General features: G+C 47.5%; 1 protein-coding gene and 1 pseudogene across 1 annotated transcript; one reads left to right on the top strand and one right to left on the bottom strand.

Annotated features, from left to right (window-relative positions):
* Positions 1-476: 476 nt before the first annotated feature.
* Positions 477-11,620, bottom strand: LOC123824105 (GTPase IMAP family member 7-like). Its single transcript, XM_045847216.1, has 5 exons — positions 11,585-11,620; positions 11,124-11,204; positions 7,034-7,102; positions 3,358-3,466; positions 477-1,908 (listed from the first exon to the last, which is right to left on the bottom strand). Exons 1-5 carry the CDS (start codon positions 11,618-11,620, stop codon positions 980-982), a joined length of 1,224 nt encoding a protein of 407 aa, XP_045703172.1. The 3' UTR covers positions 477-979.
* A 490-nt stretch (positions 11,621-12,110) lies between these two features.
* Positions 12,111-18,590, top strand: LOC123824108 (annotated as a pseudogene).
* Positions 18,591-19,610: the final 1,020 nt, after the last annotated feature.

Here is a 19,610-nt window from a genome sequence, read left to right on the forward strand (position 1 = left end):
GGTGAGGGGGGCAAAGTGTGGATCTGCAGAGACAAAGGAAAAGAACTGGCACAGAGTGTATTTTAAAGTTACAGTCAGGGACACTTCATGTTAGGATGGTCCCTTAAGGAGAAAAAGAGAGGAAAACAATATGAGGATTTTTAGCACCTTCCAGACCTCTGTGGACCACAGGACTGTCTTGCGGGAGAGGCCTGCTCTACACTGCCCACGGGCTCAGACACGTGGATGGAGAAAATGAGCACCTCCAGACGGGGCTGACATGTGGCACACACAGGCTTTTCATTTGATTTTCCTAAATCCAGTTTTTGAACTCTACACAGTGTGTTCTGGCCTGATTTTGCCCATTCAGTCACTTTGTACCTGCGTTGGCACTGTGGGGGTGGGGGAACCAGCTGGGAGGATGCTCTGGGGAGCTGTTGCTGCACAACAAACCAGCCCAAAGCTTAGTGGTTTGAAACAACAGCATTTATTTTTTCTCATGAATCTACAAACTAGGCGTGATGTGGTGGGGATGGCCCATCTTTGCTGTCTGCAGCTTCCCCTGAGGCAGCTCTGCTGGCAGCTGGAGAGCCCACTACCCTGTGCCCACATCTGCACGGCTGGCAGGTGGTCCCACTGGCAGATGGAAGAGCACACAGGGGATGGGGCCAGGATTCCAGTCCTCTTCCTGGGGCCCTCTCAATGGGCAACGTGGGCTTCCTCACAGCACGTGGGCAATGTTCCGAGGGTGCCTACTACAGAGAGCAAGGCAGCACAGTCCCTGTCTAACTTCAGAAGTCAGACCCGCCACTACTCATGAAAGCAGTCACAGAGGTCATGGAATTTCAAGGCGGGCAACAGTCCCCATAACTCAGCAGAAGGTGCAACAGCTCAGACGTCAAGAAAAACTGGTGCGATAGAAGAAATCACTACAGCCAAGTTTGGAATATATATTCTGGCACATTGACAAATCATACTAAATTAAGAAGAAAAAACTGCATTATTTCCAAAGCTCAGACCACAAGGATGCAAGCAAACTCTTAATCCAATTAAAAATCCCTGCAATTATACTTTTTTCACCTTCTTCCTTTGTAGTTTTACTTTGTTTATCACATTTTTCCTTTAGGGATATCATTTGTTCATTCATTTCTTTCTCCTTTATTTTTCCCCGGGCATATAGCTCTTGTATCAGTTTTTCTTTTTCTGATCGCTCAGCATGAATTTTCTCCAAGGCCTCTTCCAGACGTTTTACCTTTTCCGCTGTGTACTCATAGATGGGATCCGAAAAGTGAGTCCCTCCATTCTCCTGCACGATTGCCTCGATCAGCTCTACCAGCTCCTGCAGTTGAGCTTCCTTCTCAGCCTCGTCTGCACTTCTGTTGTTGAAGGCACAGTAGCGATTCCCAAACTCCTCAATAAGGGTTTTGAAGCGTTCATCTGCCTCTCCTACAGAGCTACTCACGTCCTGATCTTTGTCCAGTAGATCTTTGCAAGTGAACAAGATCATCATGTGCTTCATGGCGCGCTTCCCAAAGATAGCCTGGATCAATTTAATTGTGTTGTACTCTTCCTCTGTGGCTCGAGCAAGCTGTAAGACCAGGATGATGGCGTGAGGCCCAGGGCTGGAGTGGAGGACACACTTACTGATTTCGTCACAGGTGAAGATCAGTGTCTTCTTGGTGTCAAAGAGCCCTGGGGTGTCCACCACAACAAGGTTCCTCCCCTTCCAGGCCCTCGATGCTTTCTGACAGCTCTTAGTAACAGACACTGGCACTACTTCTAGAATCAAATATACTTTCCCCCAGGATGCTGTTTGCTGTTGCACTTTTTCCACTTCCAGTTCTTCCCACCAGAACGATCCGAAGAGTGTTGTCCTGAAGGCTGGCCATGCTGGTTCAAGAGGCTCTGGGTGCAGGTTCCTACAAGACCCTGAGGAGGGGAAGGAGAGGGGAAGGGGTCAGCTTAGGTAAGTGAGGATCATTCCCAGCCCTCCCTTCCACCCTGAAACTTTGTACTAGTCAGTTATTCTTACTGATCCCAGTGACAACAGAGAGATAATACAGGTCAACTACTGGGGAAGAAACAACAGAGTTTCCCCACAGAAGAGCACCGGGGCCAGGCCCCTCCCAGGGGAGCGCACCTACACCTCACAGCTCTACTCTCTCAGTGCTCCCTGAGCTGTCCCGGACCACACACAAAGGAAGGGTAAGTTTCAGTCCTTTCTGTGGATCAAGTATAATATTGATCCAAAAGGCTAAGCAAGATTTCACCAACAGATAAAGCTGCAGATGTGTCCAATTTGGAAGTAGTAATACAAAAATACTTACTAAATTATTAAACAATAAAGAAAAGTATACACCATAACTAAGTGGGATTTATTTTAGAAATACTAGGATTGTTCAATATAAAAAATTGATCATTACAACACATACCATTAATAGATGAAAAAGAAAACTACCCAGATGCAGAAAAGACATTTGACCCAATTCAACACTGACTCATGTTTAAAGCATTTCATAACAATGCGATTCATAGATATTTGTCTAAAGTTAAAATAATAGTGTCTAAGGCTCATTTGCACAAAGAAAAAAGAAAATATTCAGCACTACCAAGAAATAATGTAAGGAGGGAGGACCAACTTTACCAGGAGTCAAACACAAAGTTTCTGTGATTACAGCCTCATGGGGTGGTGCACGAACAGAGAGAACAGGGAAACACAAGCAGAAAATTCAGAAATAGACCAAATTATTCATACTGTATCCATTTACATTCCATTTGATTACAGTGCTACCATAGATTAAACGAGGCTGCATCTCACATCGACGGGGAGAGAGGTGGGCAACAGAGTGACTCTGGGCTCACGGTGACCACACAGGAGCGAGGGAACTGCCTCCACTGCCTCACGCCACTCAGGTTCAGTTACGTTCCAGGTTTGCATGGAAAAGCGAACCCATGGACATAAGAGAAACAACATGGACAGGTTCTTTGTAACCTGGGGGCAGAGAAAATATTTCTAAGATTTGACACAGAGTAAGAAAAAGGACTAATAAATTTAATTACATAAATCTCACAGATAATGTGAGACAAGAAACACCAGAGACAAATTAAAGCAAAAATGTCAAACTATGGGAAAACCATTTTCCAACTTACATCAAGGGGGTGAAGTTCCCTATTAGACAAGGAACATCGAAAAGCACAGAAACTAAAGTTCAACATCTGATAGAAAATGGAGCAAAATATGGGAATAAACATTCAGAGAAAAAGAAATTTAAATGTGCCTTGAATATATCCCAAGATATTAACATACACTCATAATAGAGAAAAATAAATCAAACACAAAAAAGCAAAATAAGTAAATAAAATAATTTTGACTCACACCTCTATTTCCGATGTGAGATGCTGTTTGTCCCCTCCAGGTCTGGCAGAACTGCAGATTGTGCTGACAATCAGTTGTAGGGGATGGGGGCAGCAGGTCCTCCCTGCACGGCTGGGGAGGAGGGAAGCACAGTCCAACCCCGCAGAGGAGAGACCAGCAATACCTTGTAGAGTCCACGGGCACCTTCCCTTCTGCTACCAATCCCCCATTTCAGCTTTTATCCCTGAACTACGATGACCAAAATTACAGCAAAAATCATGCATAAAGCTATTTATTGCATCATGATTTACAACACCAAGAAACAAAAAACCTATCAAATGGTCACCAGTAGACGACGGGTTGAATGAACTAAGGTGTGTCCACACCGGGAAGGACTGGCCGGCTGTGAAAAGGACTGAGAAGTGTCTCCCTGCACCAGAGCGGGGAGACCGCCAGGGTGTCTACCACCAGGGAAAGGAAATAATGTGGAGTTCACCTGCCATCTCTCCAGTAAGGGGGGATGTGAACATCATCTATGAACTATAACAGGTACACTATTCACATATATGAAAAGGCAACAGCAGGATAATCTGAAAACTAAACCGACACAAAAGTTCCTTGTGCGGGGATGGGAGAGACAGGGTGGGGGGGGACAGGGACAGGGGCTCGAAGTCGGGTGTCCTGGGTGCACATAGATTCCATAGGTTTGATCTTGAAACCAGGTAGGGAGTTTACCTAGTTATACACCAAAAAATTATACTTTAAAATACTAATGTCAAAAGGAAATAAAAAAAAATCTAATGGTATTTTGTGAGGTGGACAAACTGTGCAAGGAACTGGTCCAAGAGACTTGGAAATGCAGTCATTTCCTTGTTCATCTCCAGTAAGTTTTACATACAAAAAGAAAACCCAAATCACCAAAAATGTAAAACATGAAAAAAGGTCCCCAATTGTTCTAAAAAATCCTCATTTTTGTTGTGCGTGTGTGTGTGTGTGTAGTGTGAAGCCCATTGGAAAGGCACAGAGACAAATGAGCCTGGTGACAATGGGCCACCTCAGCGCCCAGCTCTGGCCTTCAGAGGCCATTTTCCACCACAGGTCAAGGCTCTGAGGAGAAAGCACCGAATCCAGGGCCGGGCAGGACACGTGTGTGTGGGGCCCACAGGCCCTTGTCAGCCAGAGAGCCCGGGTGTGCTCACCACTCACTAGCATCTCGTCACAGGCAGTGAGGGCCACTGCAGCAGAATCCAGTTGGACCTGGCTGGGATAGTTTGAGCATCAATAATAATTCCAGTGAATGGAAAAGCATCAAATACGTTGAAATCCAAGGGGTCATAGCAATGCCTTCTTAAATGTGTTCCCTCTCTCCCTCAGGCATCTGCTAGAAAGCATCTCACTGCTCTGCATGTAGACACACAAAGGGGGAAGAGTCAGGTGTTCATCTGTGTCTCTCACACACCTGCTCCTTGTGGCTGAGAGAGAGCTTGAGGGGAGCGTCCTTTTCACAGGATTATTCCCCCAATACAAGAGGAAGGGATGACAACATTTGAGGGTCATCACTTGTGACCCTTCATGAGACTAAGGCCACCATTAGTGTCAGTTAATGTCACAGACAGACTGACAACCAGACGTCATGGGCCTTCTGACGGGAGTTCACTGCTGCACCTGTGAAGTGTTCCCACCGAAATCAGTCCACCTTGAACCTGACCAGGCCTCTCCTTAGACAGAAACTCACACGGACGCTGGAACGGGAGGAGCAGGTGAGCTGACACCTTTGATGGAACCCACAGAACACACACTGCCCGACTCTACTGGACAGGAGATCCCTCCTTTGTTACCCAGAGAAATCTCCCAGAAAGCAACCAGGAAGATAGAAACCAACATATTACATTACATTTAAGAGATATGGAACAATTGTGATTTATGGGTCTTGTTTGGATCCTACTTCAAAGAACTTTTAAAATTATGAGAAAATCAGTAAAGTCTGAACGCAGGTGGTAACAGTTTTTAAAAAATTCTAATTGCTGCCCTTGCTGGTGTGGCTCAGTGGATTGAGCACCTGCCTGGGAACCAAAGGGTCGCTGGTTTGATTCCCAGTCAGGGCACATGCCTAGGTGGTAGGCCAGGTCCCCACTAGGGCATGTGAGAGGCAACCACACATTGATGATTCTCTCCCTCTCTCTCCCTCCCTCCCCTCTCTTTCTCTCCCTCCCTTCCCCTCTCGAAAAAATAAATAAAATCTTTTAAAAAATGCACTTTCTTTTAAAAAAAATTGTAGTTGCTTTTTGAAGTCTGAGGATGGCAACATTTTTCAGTGGTTCCAGATATTCACTGGTAAACAGAAGCAACGTCTGACGCCTGCTTCCAAACACTGTGGGTCGGGGAGGGACTGGCGAGTCTACGGGTAAAACCAGACTGGCATTCGAAGATGCCTGTTGAAGCTTGGTCCAGGTCGAAGTTCCCTTTACTCTTCCCTTTATCAGGAAACAGTCAAAACTTCCACAACTAAAAATTTGATCTGGGTGTAGGATCACCACTACTGAGTGCTCTATAGCAAGCACCCAGATAAATATTTTTGCATTATCTCATTTACTCCCCAAAAGAGCTGGCAAGGAAACTCATTTTATTATTTTGTCTTTTTTTATCTTCATCCGAGGATATGGTCATTGATTTTAGAGAGAAAAGGGGGGACAGAGAGAAATGTCCATGTGAGAGAGAAACATTGATCTGTTGCATCCAGCCCACAGCCCACTTGGGGACTGAATCCACAACCTACGTATGTGCCCTGACCGGGATCAAACCCATAACCTTCTGGAGTATAGGAAGACACTGCAAACAACTGAGCCACCTGCCTGGGACTGTTATGCTCACTTTTAAAATAAGGACATGATGTGGCTCAAAAATGCTGAGACACTTGCTCAAGGTCACAGTGCTCACGGGTAATGGGCAGCGCATGGGTCCATTTGAAAGTCCCTCTGACTCCCACTTTCCCCTGACCAGGGCCCATAGTGGGGAGTGAGCCCTGACTCCCTCTTGGCCCCAGCTCTAAAATCTCACTGTCCAAGCTGGACAGGGAGCGGGCAGGGACAGGCATCCCCTCTCTCCCAGAACCCAGAACTGAAGGAACGCCAGCCTGAGGGGGTAGTAGGGGTTCTCTGCCCTGCTCCCACATGAGAGCCCTGTGCTGCCCCCAGGATTCTCCTCACCGCCCATGTTACACGATGGGGCCCCAGCTTCTCTCTGCCGAGTGATGGACCCTGTGTCCTAGATTCCTCTGCTGCCAGGGATGAGGGCTACCCCTGGAGGGCTTCACCACACGGCCTGGGATCCTGATCTTGGCAGTAAAAAAGGCACTTGGACAGCTTGGTCTCTACATGGCCGTCAGCCCTGACCACCTGTCCTGGGGACACCAGTTTCCCATCAAGGGACGAGGAAGCCTCAGGAGCAGCATCAGTGTCTGCTGCACCAGCAAACGCAGGAAGCGCCCCCCTCAGCACACTCGTGTCCTGTCAATATGAGACGCAGGACATTGTGCCAATACACAGCCCCTACTGTCCTCCCCTTCCTACCTCCCACCACTACCCTGTGTCAGCACACTTGTCCCACTGTGAGGCTGGCACAGCACCTGGTGCCTCCTCAGACTAGAACCACCCCCTGCACCTGCCCTGGCCCCACTGCCCTCCCAGTCCTATGGCTCACCTGGGTCTCAGTCAGGCTCACCTTCCCTTCAACCCGCTGAGGAGTTCCTGGGTTTTCCCCAATGAAGCTCTCTCAGCTGCTGCTTGTGCTTTAACTGTGAGGAGAGAGTTCACACTTTTAAAGGCTCTGACCCAGGAAGCTGAGATTAGGTGGAGCCAGTGGAGGACCTGTTCGCATTTAAAGAGGCAGAAACACTGACCCATAATTTGGTGGTGCTACAGTTTTGCCAAATTCCAAACTTGGGTCGATGTGTCCACTCCTGCACCAAAATTTCCAAAGCTATGTTCAGGATGTTGGATGTTGGCAGTGGATCCCAAAGACCCTTATTAAATGACCCAAGTCTTGCCCAGAAAGCTCAGTACAGCATCTGGTCATCTTTGCTGTGCTGTGGGCAAAGTACGGGTGATTCTGGAAAAGGAAGTTGGACACGTGACTTGAGGTGCCCTTGGGTGCTGGTGTTGATTGTGTGATGTAGGCATTGAGTCCAGTCTTTCAGGAGGGCCTCAGTTCCTCATTCAGAAATTACAGGACTCAGGTGCAGAGCCTAAGAGGTCTACACCACTGGGAGACATGGGGAAGAGAGAAAGGGGATTTGGGGGAAAAGTCCCTGTGACCACACAGCCCCTCTGGTGCTTTCATATGGTCCTTGCCACCTTGTGAGTGCACAGGACCTGACAGGTACAGATGCTCCCAGGGAGCAGACGCAATTTCCCTCCCAACCTTTCTGCCTCCCCCACCCCAGGCCCAGACGGAAGCACCTGTGTGAGATTTACCCAGCAGATGGATGCCAAAGGTTCTGGAACCAGGTTCCAGTGAGAAGAGGTCTGTCAAAGCTCTCACGGTGGACACGATGTTTCAGTCATCTGCTGTATCACCATAACAACATTTCTTCTTATTGTTTATTTTGGCTCAACAGATTGAAATTTTATCCATCAACTCTTAAGCTTTTGGGTAGGTACTAAGAAGACCACATGTGGCAGGAAGTAGAGGACAATAGGGTGGCTGTGCAAGGAGGGAAGCAGCAAGATTTGGAAATGAGGGTGTTCATGACATGCCATTGGTCCAGAGCATTGGAGCAATTATTGGTGCTAATGACTCAGGTCACCATAAAGATCCCGGGGATCAGTTTCCTGCTTTCCAACAGTGACACAGAGCAGGACCAGCTTTGAAATTCAGAAGTGTCTGACTCACACACAGCTCATTCTTTAAACATCAGAAGATTTCAGGATGCCATTGACAGAGCACTGACCCACGTGAGGGGCCCTTCTCAGCACAGGGCCCTGAGCAGCCCCACAGGTCACTGCCCAGGGGGCTGACCCTGACCCTGCTGCATGGGTGTGACTCAGCAGCATAGCCAGGACCTCATCTCCTGCTCAAACTGTCTCCCCCCGCCATGGCCCAGTCTCAGGTCACTCTCCACAGTCCTTGAGTGAACCCTGTCCTGCCAGAAAGTGCCTTGTATGTTTTCCTGGTGAACTCCTTGCTTCTGCAGGTATGACACTCAGGTGCACTGTTCAGTTCCCTAAAGAGAAGAGGGAAGAGGTTGAGAGAATCCACAGATGCCACGGTGATAGGATACAGGTCTTAGATGGAAACAGCATTGAGGCCATTGGTTGCAGAGGAGTCCTTACAACACGGCAATCCCACCATAACCCTGACACAGGGGAGACAGCGTCTAGGAGACTGGGACAGAAGGAGGGTCATCTCACCTCTCTCCTCACTGTTCATGTGGCCAGGCTCCTCATCACGAGGGGCTTCTGTCCACTTCCAGCTCTGCCGTGAGCCACCTGTCCCCCTGCTGCTGATCCCCACCTGTGACTCCTGAAGCTGCTGTCCCTACTTCCCAGATGCTGCTCCTTCCACACCCTCAGAAGCAAGGACATGAATTTTGTAGAAAATCACAGCTTCATTTTGTACAGTTGCCTTTATTCTTTTCCCCTTTTTATTATTTACATCATATACACACACAAGTAGGTGTATATGAATTTTTCAAAAGTTGGGTTATGAAAAAACATTTCTTCACATTTTATCAGGGTCCACCTTTGAGGTCATGACATTTTCCGCTGCTGTGGTCTAGATGAATTCAAAGCTCAAACCTATTACAGCATTATGGAAATAACAACAGACGGTGAAAGGAATGGCCTCTCACATTGTCCTGACTACTCCATGAATGAACAGTCAGCCTTGGTGTGTCAGTTCCATACTGCTGCCACAACAAAGTACTGATAACCTAGTGGCCCAGGACAAAGTGAATACATTCTCTTACAGCTTTGGAGGGCAGGAGCCTCAAATCAGTCTTACAGGGACAAAATGAAGGTGTCATCGGGGCTGGTCTCTCTGGAGGCTCCAGGGGAGAATCCCTCTCACCGCTCCCCCTTCTAGAAGCTGCCAGAGTTCCTTGACTTGTGACCGTACCACTACAGTCTGGGCTGCCGTCACCACATGGCTTCTTCCTCCTTACATCGTCCTGCCTCCTCCTCTCCGGGCCTTTGTGATTCCATGTGGGACCCACTCAGAGAGCCCAGGACAATTTCCCTTTCGCCCCATCATGAATGATCCTCATCTGCAAATGAGGTGACATTCACATTTAGCAATAAGGTGATATACACAGCCTCTGAGGACAGAACACGGCTTTCCACAGGGAGCAGAAGTTAACCTCTCTTAGCTCCCATTCCTGATGGTAAAATGAGGAATGTACGACAGAGCACACTGACAGCCATTTGAAGTAGTGGTAGAGCTGAGTGGATGTTGGGGTGGATGGATTGAACCAAAAATAAAAAATAAGCAAAAACTCATGGGCACAGACAACAGTGTGGTGATCCCCAGGGGAGGGGGGAGGGGCACGTGGAGGCAGGTGTAGGGGGGATAAAGGGTGATGGATGGAGACCTGACTCGGGGTGGTGATCACACAATACAGAGTACAGATCACATGTTGTAGAATTGTGTACCTGATCACTGTGTCATTGTGGTTCCCCGTGCCACACACAATAAAGTCAATAAAGGGGATGGAGAAAATAACAAAATGTAGAACATGGAGCTTTTCCTTCATTGGGTGGCATTGGTTCCAGGAAGTGGGTGCTGCTGTAAACAATACCTACCCTGTGGCAGTGTCTGTGGACTTGGGGATGAACAGGCACTGGGGGAACTCCAGGGCACATGGGAGCAAAGGTGGAAGTGGCCTTGGGGGGACTAAGCTGGGAATTTGAATGTTAAAGGTGAGATCTCAGATCAGAGTGAGGACCCTGTCATTGGACCCCTGAAGAAAGGGAGAGGTGATCCATAGTGGGGGAGAGTCAAGGAGTCACGGCTGCTGCTGGGTGGAAGGAAGGGCTTGTAAGTGATGGACTGGAGTGTTCAGCTGAGGGGTGTCCAAGCCCAGTTGGGGATGCAACCTGATTTCTCCTTGTCAGAGGCAGAAAACAAGAGGTCCCATGGAGGCAGCCTCCAGCCAAGGACATCCCAGGACTGCCAGCTGCCACGGGAGGCTGAGAGCCAGGCAGGAAGGACCCTCTGCAGAGCCTTCAGAGCAAACGGAGCTAGGCTCCCCTTTAGATGCTGGACTCCTAGGGCTCTGGGACCAGACGTTTCTGTGGCTTTCAACAACACAGTGTGTAGGATGGTGTTTCAGCTGCCTTCAGAATCTTGTACACCACCTTCCTCCTTTCCTCCCCATCTCTCCTGCCTCCTCATGTTCCATCCTCGGCACAACCAGGGAACCCCTCTCTGTGTGCGTGTGCGGTAACTGCAGGGCAGCCCTCCCAGCGGCACCCACATGCATGGCACAAGAGCACACCAGGACTCGGGCACCAGGAACTTTTGGCTTTCTCGGAAAGGCCATGAACTCTGCCTGACCCTGTGCTCTGGCAAGTCTCCCACCCAGAGGCGCTGGACCACATCCTCTTTGCTGTTTCGCTTTCTGATCTCAGGCCCCTGACAACCAAGTTTGTGGTTGTCCTCAGTTTATACAACATGAAAACAAAACCAAAAACAGTTTTGTTTTGAGAGAGACAGAGGAAGTGAGGGGCCTGAACCCTCCAGTGGACAGGCCACCAGCCAGCCTGCTGTGGGTTCAGCAGGTCCTGAGACCTACTCTGCGTGACAGCAGCTCCAGGCCCACCGGCTGGAAGGAGGAGTCGGACAAAATCCCGAAGACACGGACCACAGCGGGGTGCTCACCAGGGGGTAGGGGGGGAGTGTAAAGGGTAAAAGGGTCAAATGTGTGGTGACAGAAGGAGAGCTGACTGGGGGTGGTGGGCACACAGTGTAATACACAGGTGATGTGTCAGGGAATCTTACACCGGAAATGTGTGCAATGTTATTAACCAATACCACCCCAATAAATTTAATTTTATAAAAAGAATAAAGAGTTTTATCTAAAACATAGAGGAGGGCACTATCCCTTACAAAATAAGACAACATGAGCTTTCATGCATTGAAACACACAGGAGACACCAGCCTCAGCTGACAGCACAGGATGTCCAAAGTGTCTGACAATGTGTCCCCTTCCCTTAGCCCAGTGACAATGCTTTGTTCCCTGGGCTTCAGAGCCACCTGTCCTATGAGCACATCAGCGCAGGTGTCTGCCATTAACCCGTGAACTGCAGTCAGGAGGGGTGAGTGGCTCTGACCAGCCACTCTCAGGATCTGAGGCTTTGGGCACAGCCACTCCCCTCTGAGCCCAGGTGTCTTTACAGATGGAAGACAGGGGGTGTCGGATCACTAAGTCCCATGCCTCCCAGAGAGTGACATCACATGACAATGTCTGGTCCCTGCCCCATGAGGACAAGGGCCCAGACCCTCCCAGGGGTGTGAATCCTGAGCCCTGGCCCCACACCCTCACTTCTCCTCAGATGACGGTTGGTTGTAGTGATAAACCTGAGACGACAAACAGGGTCCTCCAAGGATCCCACGTGGAGGGACCCGTCCTGGGACTGTTGGCCTCAGGGCTCTGGTGTGAAGGAGCGGTATTACTATGGGCCCCTTTTCCCATGCTTTGAGTCTCCAGGGTCACCAGACTTTGTAACACAATGTCTCCTTGGAAACACAAGGAGACACCAGCACATCTCCCATTCTCTGCATGTCCAACGTATGCAGCAGGTTGAAAGCCAAGGACCCAGATGAGGATGGCAATCTGGAGGACAATGGCAGCTGTCCCCAAGGCCCCTACTTCGCAATACTTCATTCAACACTACCAAAGCACAACTAGAAGGCGAGGCCAAGCAACACCAAATCCAAATATATCAGACATACACATGTATCTAGAAAATAGAGAAAATTCATACAAAATAATAACATAATGACAATAATATTAAAACAAATACAACCCAATAATAAAACGGGCAAAAGACGTTAATGAAAAGAAGAATCACAAATGACCAACAAGCACATAAGTAAATGCTCAATGAGACCAGACTTCGGGGATGTGCACTGTGAATCCCTAACAAGCTCCCACTGGAGGCCTGTCAGCCAGACTGAAGGTGCAGACACTGCCTGTGCCGAGTGCTGCGGGGCGCGTGTCCGAGACAGTGACCAGGCAGGGAAATGCGTTTGGAGGAATCAACAGGGTCTCTTCCAGTGAGGCAGACAAACCAACTCTCCCACCACTAGGGATTTTCTCAAGAGAAATAACAAACACAGACGTGTGTGTGAATGCCTCCTTATTAAAATATTTATAATGGCCCACACCAGAAACACCAAAACATTCCTCACTGGTGAATAAATAAACAAATTCTGGCATATTCAAACTGTTGTGGGTTAAACTCTTCCCCCAAAAAGGTATGTTGAAGCTTTAACACCTGAACCTTCAGCGTGTGTTCTCTCCCCCTTTTACTGAATGTACTGGAGTGTCAGATGTGCCCTCATTTGAAAATAGGCCCTTTGGAATAGTAAGTAGTTAAGATGAGGTCGTACTGGAGCTGGCTGGTCCCTTATCTGATATGACCGGTGTCCCACGAGAAGAGGAGAATGCCACGTGACAACGGAGGCAGAGACCTGAGTGATGGGTGTGGAGTCAGTGAGCCCCGAGGGTTCCCAGCAACACCAGGAGCCACAACAAATAAAGAAGCTGAGAACAGATTGTCTCCCAGCGCCACAGTGAGAGTGTGGGCCTGGGGACACCTCGGTTCAGGACTTGGTGCCTCCAGAACGGTCAGACAATAGGGTTCTATCAATTTAAGTCACCCAGCTCATGGTTTACTGTTACAGCAGTCCTAGGAATCTGATACCCACAGTGTGGAATCTAGTCAGCAATGACAAAGAACAAAAACTACACATGCCACAGCATGGGTGAACCTTAAAAGAAATGCTAAGTGAAAGGCATCAACTATGAGTGACCATGTCTTCTAGATTACAATACTTTAAAATTCTAGGAAAGGCAAAACTATAGACACAGAAAGTGTTTTTCACAGAAATAGAACAAAAAATCCTAACCCTGGTATGGAACCACAAATGCCCCCACATAGCCAAAGCAATCTGGAGAAAGAACAGAGCTGGAGGGATCATGACCCCTGATTTCAAGCTGTATTACAAAACTATGATAACTAAAGCAGTGTGGCATTGGCATAGAAACAGATACACAGATCATTGGGAGAAAAGATCCCAGAAATAAACCCACTCACATATGTTTAATTCATTAACAACAAAAAAGCCAGGAACACACCATGGGAAAACAACAGACTCTTATACCACAAACAAAAATTGAGTGGAAATGGAGTAAGACTTGAAGAACATGAGACCTGAGTCTGAAACCCTTAGAAGAAAACTTGGGCTATAAGCTCCTAGGCCCAGGTTTGGTGACGATTTTTTGAATCTGACACCAAAAGCAAAAGCAAATAAACAAGTGGGACCGCATCTAACTACAAAGCTTCTGCAGAGCAAAAGAAACCATCAATAAAATGAGAAGACGACCATCTGATGGGAGAAGACACTTACAAAATCACAGAGCTGATCAGAGGCTAATATCCCAACTATGCAAAGAACTCACAGGACTCATTTCCAAAAAAATTCGATCTGAGTTTGCGAACCGCTAGAAGCAGCGGCAGTCCGGTTGGGCCAGCAGAGGTTTCCCTGGTTTCGCTCCCCCAGCAGCCAGATGGGGAATCCTCCCTGCAGCCGCTCCTCAGCAGCCACTGCTTCGCCAGAGAAAAGGCGGGAAACCAGCCCGGTGTCCCCGCCCCACGCCAGCCGCACGCGCCTCTCCAGACGCAGCAGTGCCAGTCTCTGGGCCTCTCTCAACCGCGGTAAAGCCCTGGCCCGGGGCCTCAGTGGTGCTCCTGGTGTCCCTCACCCAGCCCCGAAGATCCCAGGCGGGTGAGGGAAGAGTCAGAGGGACCACAAACTTTCGGCCAATTAACTTTACTCCGATAACAGCCTGAATGTAACAGAGGAACCAACGTCTAATAACAAGATGGAAACTCGCAACGTCCAGACCACGCGCCAGACGCCAAACACGTGAACTGGAGAGCGGTGCCCAGTCGCAGCTGCCTCTGCACCGAGGTCCCAGGCGGTGCTCTGCCGCAGGGCTGCAAGGATGGTTTTGCAGTCCTTCCCGAGTCTGCTGAGGAGCGGGCCGCAGGTCGGCCATGTCCTCATCTGCTTCCCCAAGAACCGAGGTGACCGAGCCGCTCTGCTCCGTCCCTTCAGCCTTGTGGGCTTCCAGGTGCGAGACCGGGCGTCCCCTTGTCCCCAGGAGACCGGACACTTGCTTCGTGGTTCTCTCTCACGTCAGTGTTTCTATCTGTCCCTTCCCCTCTCCTTCCCTTTCTGTCTGAAAGCAATGAAAATATGTTCTCAGCTGAGGATTTAAAACAATTAAAGGAAGAAGTACCATATGATCCAGTGATCCCACCACTGGATCCTTAGCTGCAGAAAATGAAAACACGAACTTGGAAAGATACCTGCACTTCCATGTTCATTGCGGCCTTATTTATAATGGCCAAGACGTGGAAACCACCTTCGTGTCCATGCAGGAGGAATGGGTAAAGAAACTCTGATATATGCGGAACCGTGTTCAGCCATCAAAAAAAAAAAAAAAATCTTGCCATTTGCAACAACAAGGATGGACCTCAAGGGCAACTTCTGAGAAAACGGCAGGACAGAGAAACAGAAACTTTGTGTGATCTCTGATATGTAGAATCTAAAACAAACAAACACACAAAAAAGACAGCCTCATAAGTTCAAGGAATGGACTGCTGGTCCTGAGTGTGGGTAGAAAGAAAAGGCTGAAGGGGATCAAAAGATAAAAATTGAAATAAATTAAAACATAAAATAAAGTGAATACACAGCACAACATGTATACATATATGCACAGTAATGGGAAATATGAAAACTTGTTAAACATATGTCTACAAAATAGACCATGAAATCTACGGAAGAAAGTACTGAGTTTTATGTAAATTAAAATACGAGAGGGCTGGGAAGGGGCAGGTGTCCTGGCACCACTGGCTGTACCCGGCTGTGGTGGCCTGACTGTAAGGAAGGCAGCAAGCTGTCACACAGGCTCGTGTTCGCTGCCCTTTTCCAATGTGAATTTGTGTCTGTTCCTGTCCACAGATGGGGTCTTTCTTTTGCACCTATTTTACTTATGCCTCACCCCAGGATGTATTTATTGGTTTTAGAGAGAGAGGAAGGGGGAGAGAGAGAGAGAGACCTCAATGTGAGAGAGAAACGTCCATCACTCACCACCAAAACCCTCTGGTGGTCGAGCTGCTGCTCCAACCGGCTGAGCTACTGGCCCAGCTATTTCTGCACCTCTTCCAGCTCAGAACCTCAAAGGCTTTGCAGTTGCGGTATCAACAATTTTCAATCTCATAAACATTTCCTGTTTTTTGACAATTTGACACTTTCTATATAGGCCTCATCTTCTCGTGCATATAAATATGTCTGCACCACTGTGCTGGAAATTACTTGATGAAGACACCACACAGCTATCTTCACACCCATCGCACCCCCGTCCCAGGAAGCCTGAGGTCGACCAGCGCTGTCAGCCCATCTCTCAGGGTCTTCTCCCAGACTTAGGAGTCTGAGCCTCCATGATGAGAGGTCTCAACCCACCTCTGGAAGGCAGACAGAGATAAGGATGAACTGGAGTGACCATCCAGTCACCCCATCCCAGAGAGGCTGAGGTTGAGGTGACCACAGGGGTGAACCTGAGCACCCTAGTGAGGTTGGCTCCAGAAATGTCGCTGCAGTGCTTTGAGGATCTTGGGCTGGTGGTGGGAGAGAGGCGAAGGTGGGAAATGAGACAGCAGATCCCTGGCCCTCTCTCCTCCCCCTCAGTCAGATGCCTACAGAGCAAGAGGCATCTAAAGCTGAGACCGGCTCCAAAGGATCACCTCTGCTTTCTGGCCTACCAGCCTGTTCCACTCTGTCCCCTCGGGGACAGCCTTCAGGCCAACCCCATCCCCAATGGCCAGGTCGCCTCTCTGAGAATTTGTTCTCAAACAGGAAAAGGCAGTCAGGGACAGCAGACACCTGAAAGAGACATGGAGGAGACACAGACCACAGAACACATACCCCGACGGGAGCCATTAATTCAGGAAATGGAAACAAACTCTGGGGAACATACTAACCAAACAAATAAACAATAACCTTTCCTTTCAGGTATCTAGGTTATTAACCATCCCATCGAAGTCAAATAAAAATATTGAAAACTATTACATATACTTTCTTTTTTAAGTATATTTTACTGATTATGCAATTACAGTTGTCCCATTCTTATTCTCCCTTTATCCCCCTCTGCCCAGTGCCCCCATCTCTCCAGCATTACCCCTCCCTTAGTTCATGTGCATGAGTTAGATATGTAAGTTCTTTGGCTTCTCCACTTCCTATACCACTCCTGGCCTACCCCTGGCTATGTTTTTAAAGATTTTATTTATATTCAGAGAGTGGGGATTCAGGGAAAAAGACCAAGAGAGAAACATTGCTCTCTTGCACACACACCAGCTGGGTACCTGGCCTGCAACCTAGCCACGTGCCCCGACCAGGAATCACTGCCCACTTTTCAGTTCACAGGCCAGTGTTTAATCCACTGAGCCACATCAACCAGGGCTCTCCCTGTCTATTTTGTACCTACCAATCATGCTTCTTATTCCCTGTACCTTTTCCCCCATTGTCTCTCTCTTTTTTCCCCACTATTAACCCTCCATGTGATCTCCATTTCTTTGGTACTGTTCCTTTTCTAGTTGTTTGTTTAGCTTGTTTTTGTTTATGTTTTCATTTTTTTAGGTTTAGTTGTTACTTATGAGTTTCTTGTCATTTTATTGTTCATAGTTTTGACCTTCTTTTCTTAGATAAATTCCTTTAATCTTTCATATAATAAGGTCTTGGTGATGATGAACTCCTTGAACTTGACCTTATCTGGGGACCACTTTATCTGCCCTTCCATTCCAGATGAAAGCTTTGCTAGGTAGAGCAATCTTGGATGTAGGTCCTTGCCTTTCATGACTTGGAATACTTCTTTCCAGCCCCTTCTTGCCTGCAAGATGTCTTTTGAGAAATCAGCTGAGAGTCTTACGGGAACTCCTTTGTAAGTAACTGTCTCCTTTTCTCTTGCTGCTTTTAAGATTCTCTCCTTCTCTTTCATCATGGTTAATGTAATTATGAGTTGCCTTTGTGTGTGCTTCCTTGGGTCCACCTTCTCTGGGAGTCTCTGAGCTTCCGGGACTTCCTGGGAGTCTATTTCCTTTGCAGATTAGGGGGGTTCTGCTTCATTATGTTTTCAATTAAGTTTTCAATTTCTTGCTCTTCCTTTCTCCTTCTTGGAACCCTATGATTCGGATGTTGGAATGTTTAAAGTTAACCCAGAGGTTCCTAAGACTCTCCTCCTTTTTCTTGAATTTATGTTTCTTCATTCTGTTGTGATTGAATGTTTATTTCTTTCTTTTCTTCCAATTTGTTGGTCTGAGTGACAGTTTCCTTCCCTTTACTCTTGGTTTCCTATATATTTTGTTTTATTTCACTTTGCATAGACCTCCCTTCCTCCTCTCTTTTGCATCTGTACTCAGTCCTTCCTGTGAGTATCCTGATTACCAGTGCTTTGAACTCTGCATCTGATAGGTTGGATTATCTCCTGGTCACTTAGTTCTTTTTCTGGAGTTTTGGTTTAGTCTTTCATTTGGGCCATATCTCTTTGTTTTGATATACCTCATTACATTGTAAGGGGTCGAGCATTCGGTGTTCAACAGAGTGGGGCTACCCACCCTGCCACATTGTGGCACTGTGTGTGTGGGAGGGGCCATAGAAGGAAAAATGCCACCTGCTCCGCTCTCACCCAGCTTTCAAAAGACTGGAAGTTTCTCTAGCTACCACAGCCCCCAGAGGTTTTACAGCCAGAGGTTCTGAGGCTTTATTATGCCTGCACTGGTACCCTGGGTTGCATGGTATGTCTCACTCCCCAATTTTTCCTCCCAGTCTATCTGCAAGCAAATGTGGGACCACCTGGTCTGGCAGCCACCACCTTGCCCTGTCTTCTCCCCAGCTACCCATCTCCACCCCACCTATCAACCTGAATGAACATTTCTTCTTTAACTCCTTGGTGTCTGACTTCCTCACAGTTTGATATTCTGGAAGTTCTGGTTGTTTTTTTGTTTTAAAATTTGATGTTTCCTTTGTTTGGTTATGCAAGGAGGTGAAGCATATGTACATACACCACCATCTGGGCTGGACTCAAAACATATTACCTATATATTTCTTTACCTATATTTTCTTTACCTATATTTGCATGAGCAGGAAATAAAATGAGCTTACTCAGGTATGGAGGCCAGTGAAGGAGGAAACCCAAATCCTAAGCGAAGGACAGCAGCCTGCTCCCACTCTGAGGATGTTTACCACCTGGGAGAACTTCAACTGTGCTTCTCCAACCCCACTGACATGGGAGCCAAAGGCAAGGGCAGATTCAACAGAGATCTCATGGGGAGCTTTGACCATAACCCCCAATGGGCTACCCTCTCAAAAATGTCAATGAGCTCTACCTAGTGAGTGGGGGGCAGATAGAAAAAAGAAAAGGCCATGGTGCACTGCAAACAGGCAGAAGATGCTTGCAGAGAGAAAACAGAAGGGAAGACGACAGAGGACATCTTTAGAGCTGCAGGGGTGGAGCTGAGAAATTAAGAAAAAAGGTATCTAATTTCCACACTAGTAGAGAAATATGTGGAATGTGAAATAATATCCAATCATTCAAATTCAACAACATAAAATAAAAAAAACTGAATTATGAGACAAGTTGAACAAGCAGAAGGAAAAAAGTAAAATTTTATATGTATCCAAACAGATCAAATTATAATTATGATAAATGAACAAAAGATTTCAGTTTTCAAAAGTTAGCACTTTTCTCCAGTGGATTCCAAAAGAAATTTGAATCTAAAGCATGTAACCAGAGAAAGGTTGAAAGCAGAGGTTTAGGCAAATATAACAATCAAATTCTAAACGAACAAGAACAAGCTACCCAATGACACAGGATTTCCATTCAGTGGGAGCATGTTATGTGCCTGGCAGTGTCCTAGGAACTTGAGTAAATTAAATAATCGCAGGTAAAGATTCTTGGTTTGGATCTTCCAATTTTCCTTGGGGGGGGACAGAA

The sequence above is a fragment of the Phyllostomus hastatus genome, unplaced genomic scaffold (genome assembly GCF_019186645.2).
Source record: "Phyllostomus hastatus isolate PE091 unplaced genomic scaffold, TTU_PhHast_1.1 phas_contig_545, whole genome shotgun sequence".
Taxonomy (NCBI): Eukaryota; Metazoa; Chordata; class Mammalia; order Chiroptera; family Phyllostomidae; genus Phyllostomus; species Phyllostomus hastatus.